An 8,038-nucleotide genomic window follows, 5' to 3' on the forward strand; every position below is an offset into this window, starting at 1 on the left:
GGGGTCTTGACTGCGGAATGACTGATGACAAGCCCTTATCGCTAAAGAAATACTTTACAGGGCGACTCGCAACAAAGCTGCCAGCTATGGCGCGGACATCCCACTGGACCACCCTGGGTCACCCTGAGTCCGGACAAAGGTCCAAGTCCCAGATCTGTGGACTTTTGCGGCGCGCCCCGCCCCTTACGCCCCACCCCCTCAAGGTCCCGCTTCCTCTGGTCTCTACCCAGTCCTTAAAACCCCCTAGTAGAGGGATGGTGCGTGTTGCCTCCTGGGTGCGTTGCAGACACCTCTGCGAAGCAAGCTGGGATTTGACTCCACTTTATCATCTCCCAACTCCCACCCATCTCAACCGCAACTCCAAATCCGTGCGAAAGCCCTGACTTTGCGGAGCCCCAGGTGCAGCGCAGCTCAACAAACTTGTGACACTTTTTCTTTTATCCTCCAAGCCAAACTAAGTTTAGGTTCTGACTGGAGGCTAAAGCAGCGAGCATCAGGTGTCTAGGGAGGGCCTTCAGGTCCCTGGGGACTCTCAGGTTGTAGTCTAGCTCTGGGCAGAGGCTCCAGGGCTTTTCTCAGAGCCTGCAGCTCAACACCGCTGGAAACCACGCTTCCTCACAGGTCAGTCTGTCCGCGGAGGGCCACCTTCCCATTGGCCTTTTCAGACCAGTTCTTAAAAGTCAGGGATGGGGTATTGGATACTTTCAAAGAAACCTGCTTCTGTGTCTGCCACCGACGTTGTGTCGGAGTTCTGGGAACCGGAGTTCTGGGAACCGTTAGGCAGATGAGAATTTAGAAGCTGGCCTGTCTTCTGCTGGAGACTGGGTTGGGTATGAAAAGGTCGTAGCATCTTGTCCAGAAAGCCAACCTTTACCTGAACTTAGCATCACCTCTCTACTCAACCAGGCGCTGTAGCCTCATGGTGGGGCTGGGATGCTGCGGGGAGGGGACCCACTGTTTCTCCCCTCCGTCCTTCTGCACACCTGAGTGTCACGCTTTGTCTTTGTGTCCCCAGCATGGCTACCAGCTTTAGCGCGGACAGTCCGCAGCAGCTGAGTCCACTGTCTACCCAGCAGACCACTCTTCTATTACTCCTCTCGGTCCTGGCCGCTGTGCATTTGGGCCAGTGGCTACTACGACAGTGGCGGCGGAAACCGTGGTCAGCGCCCCCGGGTCCCTTCCCTTGGCCACTGATAGGAAACGCGGCGGCTGTGGGGCGGGCATCGCATCTGTACTTCGCTCGCCTTGCGAGACGTTATGGCGACGTTTTCCAGATCCGTCTGGGTAGCTGTCCCGTGGTGGTTCTGAATGGCGAGAGTGCCATCCACCAGGCCCTGGTGCAGCAGGGCGGCATCTTCGCAGACCGGCCGCCGTTCGCCTCTTTCCGTGTGGTGTCAGGCGGCCGCAGCCTGGCGTTCGGCCACTACTCGGAGCGCTGGAAGGCGCAGCGACGCGCAGCCTATAGCACGATGCGCGCCTTCTCCACGCGCCACCCGCGCAGCCGCCTCCTCCTCGAGGGCCACGCGCTGGGTGAGGCGCGGGAGTTGGTGGAGGTGCTGGTGCGGCGTTCCTTGGGTGGCGCGTTCCTGGATCCGACGCAGCCAATCATCGTGGCGGTGGCCAATGTCATGAGCGCTGTGTGCTTCGGCTGCCGGTACAAGCACGACAATGCCGAGTTCTTGGAGCTGCTCAGCCATAACGAAGAGTTCGGGCGCACGGTGGGCGCTGGCAGCCTGGTGGACGTGCTGCCCTGGCTACAGCTCTTCCCCAATCCAGTGCGCACCACCTTCCGCGAGTTCGAGCAGCTCAACCGCAACTTCAGCAACTTCGTCCTGGACAAGTTCCTCAGGCACCGCGAAAACCTGGTGCCCGGGGCTGCTCCCCGGGACATGATGGACGCCTTCATCCTTGCCGCCGAAAAGAAGGAGGCCGGGGACCCTGGCGATGGTTCCTCCGGGTTGGACTTGGAGAACGTGCCGGCCACTGTTACGGACATCTTCGGAGCCAGCCAGGACACCCTTTCCACTGCACTGCTCTGGCTGCTCATCCTCTTGACCAGGTACAGCCTCCAGGAGGGGATGGATGGGTCGGTCCTTATTTTCCTCCTTTGAAAAGAGGGCATGTGGCTAAAAGGTCACTAGGTGGGCACAGAATTTGAAGTTTCTCCCTGAGCCCCCCCCCCATCCCCTAATTCCTCAAAACTGAGATCTCAGGTAAGATAAGGCCTGGACCAACGCGCCCCGCCGCCCCGCCCCCCCCCCCCCCCCCCCCCCCCGCCCATCCTCAGCATTGCCAGGACTCACCAGCATCTTTGATGTTCTTCCCTCACCCCCACCCCCGTGACTGAGAACAAACTTATGAAGAACCCTCCACACAAAAAACAAAACAAACAAAAACAAAAACAAGATTTTTACCATTAGGGCAGATAAGCTTTGGTCCTTCTGTGGCTCAATAGAAGCAGAACTGGACTGGTTCCAAGGTTAAAGGAAGCCAGCGTGGTCAGATCCTCAGAGGACATGAGACTAAGATTTACCCCAGGCCGCTGCTCTGCAAAGAAAGCTGGATCAATCAACTTCTGTGACATAAGATCAGCTTCCAGACAGGAACCTACGCTATCCAGGAGGCGCGCGGGGGTGGGGGTGGGGGTGGGAGTGGGGGCCAATCCTGATCTCTGGGCCAAGGATTAAGTAGGCTCCCTGCAGTCAGGTGATGTAAGTAAGCAAAGGAATCCTTTAGGAGGAATTTGACAATTACCTACTGTTTACCTGATATTCAGATTTAGCCTGTATTTTATCTAGAAACACGACTCCTTTTCTTAGAGCATAAGGCAGCGGTTCTCAGCTCCTGGGTCTTTTGACCCCTGTCTCCTAGGACCATGGGAAAGCACAGGTATATTACGATTCCTAACAGTAGCAAAATTACAGTTGTTACAGTAGCACTGGGAATAATTTTATGGTTGGGGGTCACCTCAACATGAGGCATTAGAAGGTATTAATGCACCACAAGTCTATCAAAAGGGTCACAGCCTTGGGAGGGGTGAGATCACTGACAGAAGGGATGGTGACTTTGTCTGCCCCTCTGAATTTGGTAGGCAGAGTCCACTTCCTATCGGAATTCACACAATTCGTATTTCTTTAAATGCTGTACTGTCTACTTTCACATTTTAAAGGTATATGTAAAATAACTTTTCAATATTAAAGTCAAATCGTGGAAACATATATTGGGACTATTGGGATGCAGGACACAGGGGAGGTAGAAAGAGAATAAACGGAAATCAACCCAAGATGACAAAAAAAGGGCTTTCCTCTGGAGTGTGGGATCAACAGGCCTTTCACATTCCAAGATAATCGTGTACCCTTTGCAAAAAAAAGAATATTTTTTTGTTCAGCTGTATAAGTAGGTTCTCCATGTGTTCCAATGAAATAACAGCACTTTCAGGGCCATTTTCAATTAGAGATGACATTCTTTTTTTTTCTTTTTTTATGTGGGAAAAGACGATATAATCAAAGTGGGCAAATTACAGTGACTGCAGTATAAACATAGTGTCTTTCTTCACACTACAGGGCAAACTGAGAAGCTGTTGTGGGGAGAGTTTGAGCCATAAGGTCTGAAATGCTTACTATCTGGCCCTCACTGGGAACCGTTGGGAAGTTCTCTTAAGTGATTTTAATTGGACCCATTATTCCACCATTTAAAAGCTTGTCTTATTTTCAGTGGCTGCAATTATTCTCCCCCACGCTCACCCACCCCCTTTTTTGAGCCGTCTTCTTATTGCAGTGGACACATCTTCCTCTCTTAACATTGATTTTCATATGTTTTTTTCTTTTAAAAAACAATTTTAATCTTTTACTTATTTTTCTGTATATGCATGTTTTGCCTGAGTGGATGTCCGTATACCAGGTGCATGCCTGGTTCCTGCAGAGCCCAGAAGAGGGTGGCTCCCTTGGGACTGGAGTTCCAGACTCCAGTTAGCTGTTGCGTGGGTGCTGGAACTCAATCTCAGGTCCTCTGCAAGAGCAGCTGCTGCCCTTAACCACTGAGGCACCTCTCCGGCCCAGATTTTAGTAATTTTGATGGCTACACAACATCTTGTTCTAATATTATACACATATAAAATCAGGTTTGAGCTTTAACATTAGTTAATGGTTTGGCCTGCATTATAAGTTGTGAGTATTGCTATGATTTTCTGAAAATAGGTTTCTAGGCATACATTGTTAGATTTAAAAATGAGAGGCCAAGGGGTTGTTGCCTTTGCAGAGTTTGCTGTGCAGTAAGATTTTGTTTTCTAAAAGAAGTGTCCCATTTTCTGTCAACAACCGTGCAGATGTATAATTGTACCCACGTCTGACAAACTGGGACTTTGCTTTCTGAGTTTAGGAAACGTGGAGCTTTATCTATCAAGAGCCCAATAATACCTTGTAAAATAAGAACAAGCACTTGTCTAAGGAATGAGGGAAGAAAAAGAAATTGCTTTCAAGGCAGTATTTTAACTTTTGTGGGTTTTATTTTTGTTTTGTTTCGTTTTTGTCTTTTGCAGACTTCTTTATAAAACATTGGAAACATATTTTATGACTACATTGGCATAAAAAGAATATGTTAAAATGCGTATTAGAACTTGCACCTATAAGGACATTTATTTTGGTCTGAAGGTTTTAAAAGATAAACAAATATTTTCCTGGGGTCTAAAATGCATAGTACGGTGCATTTTTTTTACTTAAAATTTTGAGTCTTATTTTCTCACAGTGAGAAATAAATCGTAGGCCATAAGAGGCTTACTACAGAAAAATAAAATTGCTATTGTTTGACTTACAGTGTTGAGTGAGAGAAATTAGTAAGCTGTTTTAGATTTTCTTTCAGAAATTGTAATTCAGTCACAGGCCTAGACAGATTGTGGAACTAAAACAGAACTGTTGTGCACTGTGAGGTGAAAGGTGAACTGATCTGTGTTCTCTCTCTCTCTCTCTCTCTCTCTCTCTCTCTCTCTCCCTCCCTCCCTCCCTCTATCTCTCATACTAATATCCAAACAGATATCCTGATGTGCAAGCTCGCGTGCAGGCTGAGCTGGACCAGGTTGTGGGGAGGGACCGCCTGCCCTGCATGAGTGACCAGCCCAGCCTGCCATATGTCATGGCTTTTCTTTATGAATCGATGCGGTTCTCCAGCTTTTTGCCCGTCACCATTCCTCACGCCACCACTGCCAACACCTTCCTCTTAGGCTACTACATCCCCAAGAACACGGTGGTCTTTGTTAACCAGTGGTCTGTCAACCATGACCCAGTGAAATGGCCTAACCCAGAGGACTTTGATCCAGCCCGATTCCTAGACGAGGATGGCTTCATCAACAAGGAACTAGCTAACAGTGTCATGATTTTTTCAGTGGGCAAACGGCGGTGCATCGGCGAAGAGCTGTCTAAGATGCTTCTGTTTCTTTTCGTCTCCATCCTTGCTCATCAGTGCAATTTCCAGGCTAACCAAAACGATCCCTCAAACATGAGTTTCAGTTACGGCCTGACTATTAAGCCCAAGTCCTTTAAAATCCATGTCTCTCTCCGAGAGTCCATGGAGCTCCTCGACAGTGCTGTGCAAAAGCTGCAAGCTGAGGATGCTTGCCAGCGAGCAGCCAGAGGTAGCTGAAGTGTTAGAACACCCGCCTCTAATTGGGGGGGGGGGTACAGGAAAATGCAGATTTTTTTCCCTAGCTTCCCTTTGGCATCACTTCCTGGAAGTGAGCAGAAACCAAGTGGCTTCAAGGTGAGGCGTGCTACCAAACTCAGAGCTTCCCACGGGCCTGTACTGCAGTTCCTGGAAGTATTTTTGAACGAAAAAGAGTAAAAGGGCTCAAGGAATTTGGGTCCTGTTTTTTCCTGTTTTGTTTTGTTTATTTGTTTTTGCAATTGTACACATGGATACATATCAACAGATGTGCATAACTATCTTACAAAGTATTTCAGTAACTCTGTCTTTTTGGGAAGGTTTCAGACGGAACTTCTATGTGCCCAAATTGAGCCCATAGGAAACTGCAACTAAGCAAGGGCTTGGGATATATTCAAGATTTAAAGACAAGTGACTTCAGTGTATAAAGACCAGAAATTCTCTACTGAGAGGCAACCTGTTTAGGAAGATGCTTTAACTCTCTTGTGGTAGCCAGGGGGTGAGATTTTCTTTTTGCCTGTAGATTTGACTCCCACTTGATGGACCATAAAGTCAGTTGCCTTAAAAGAAATTAATAGCTGATTTAATAACTGCAGTAGGTTTCAGAGATTAAGGAATTTAAAGGTAGATTGTTCAGATGGCAAAAAAAATCTCACAAGTTAAAGTTGTACCTCATTTGGATATTAAAATGAAGTATTCCATTTATAAGGGGGAAAAAAGATTTGCCAGCCCAGGTTAAGCTATCAATTATGGGATTGTAATAAACTGGTCTTAGTAATAAGTCTGATAAACTAAAAGAAGCCTTATGTCACCAAATAGTATTCAATGCATATAAATTTGTTAGTTATTCATAAGCATCGTGTGTATATTAATTATTTTATCAGAAAAACATTTGAAGAATATAGTTCTTATACCATAATGCAAACTAAAAAGTAGAAGCAGTTGAATGAAATTTGCCCAAATCCAGGAAATGAGCTAGATGAAACCAATCTGTTTTGACATCAGGGAACCAAGTAACAGAAAGATTTTCCTCATTCACAGTTCAGACAAGGGACAAACCTCAAAACAAAATCAGCAAAATATGTTATCTGGTAAGTGTAGTTACAGCTCAGAGGCTTCCTCTGGAAGTGACTCCATTAGTATGTTAAGATTTCAAACTCTTGGCAGGCTTTGATTTTAAATTAATTTCAAATCCATCTTGATTATTTTGTTTCAGCTGAAGCTAGAGAAAATATGATCACTATCTCATGGAAGGTGACACACCTCAGCACTGTCTGAGGACAAATGCTGAAAAAAGGCCATGAATTTTCTGGATGTTCTTTGCATTAGGCCTTATGATGGGAAACTCATTACAACCGGGCAGTTTCTCTTTAAGGCATGTGATTTTTTTTTTTTTTTCTTTTTAAGTCAGAATTTGAAGATTGTCCTGGGAGGTTGTTTAGCGACTGCTTTGTGAGACAGTAGAGATAGCTAAAACCAGCTCTCTTATGTAGGACAGCATGCTATGAGCAGTTACTTTTTGTTAGCTGGGATAGAAGAAATATATGCATTTAGATTATGTAAGCAATTAAAAAAAAAAACCCTTTAAGAAGGGCTGGGAGAGAGAGAGAGCAAAAGTAGCCACAGGGCCAGTGGGGGTTTCCCGTTTCTGTTTTCATTGCAATTAGATGTAAGGAAAGAAGCCTGCAGCACTCAGAGAGCTTACTGTTTGTTCTGTGTCATTAGGCTTTCCAGAATTTTCGCATCAAAATCACAAAGGAAGGAGTGTGTGATGTTTTTGTGTGTGGCAATGGCCAGAGCACCAAGACAGAGAAAGAATGGCATGAAGAGAGATGCCTAACTTGTTTCCACTCACTCCAAGTTAACTTATTGCGCTATACAGTTTGAAGCATGAAAGTTTAGGGGGAAAAGATGGTTTAGAGCGCCAGGCCTTAGATTTCAATCGTATCTTAAGGATCTTCAGAGCCCCTGCCTTCTCCCTCCCACCTCTACATCTATTTTGTTGTTGGAAATTGAATTATGAAAGTTTAATATCGTCTTTACTTAAAACTTCTCACGAAAGAACTCCTTGAATGTGAACCACGGGTTGTGTCAGTATTTTAAAGGCCTTAATTTCAACTACCAAAATGAGCTCTGTGCAATAATTTTTACGGTTTTAGACATTTTAAAAGCATGTGTCTCAGTAGGGCTGGGACGGTGATTTGGGCTCCCGTAGCCTCTTTACTCTGAGAAATTTATACATGTGGACCCCCCTCATTAAGTCAACCAGACCCAGATGTTTGTTTTGTGAATGGAGGCGCTGTTTTCATCTGATGTTTTCAGCAAAAGGAACAAGAAGACGCTTTGTTTAATATGTTTAGAGCCCAGGGAGAGGAAGGAGGAGACA

At 46.2% G+C, this 8,038-nt stretch overlaps 1 protein-coding gene across 1 annotated transcript; it reads left to right on the plus strand.

The window, feature by feature from the left end:
* Nucleotides 1-309: 309 nt before the first annotated feature.
* On the plus strand, nt 310-5,645 carry LOC127206210 (cytochrome P450 1B1). The gene is made up of 3 exons (XM_051165508.1): nt 310-621; nt 1,016-2,059; nt 5,028-5,645. Exons 2-3 carry the CDS (start codon nt 1,017-1,019, stop codon nt 5,632-5,634), a joined length of 1,650 nt encoding a protein of 549 aa, XP_051021465.1. The 5' UTR covers nt 310-621; nt 1,016; the 3' UTR covers nt 5,635-5,645.
* The last annotated feature ends 2,393 nt before the right edge of the window (nt 5,646-8,038 follow it).

This window comes from Acomys russatus, chromosome 1, assembly GCF_903995435.1.
Source record: "Acomys russatus chromosome 1, mAcoRus1.1, whole genome shotgun sequence".
Lineage (NCBI taxonomy): Eukaryota > Metazoa > Chordata > Mammalia > Rodentia > Muridae > Acomys > Acomys russatus.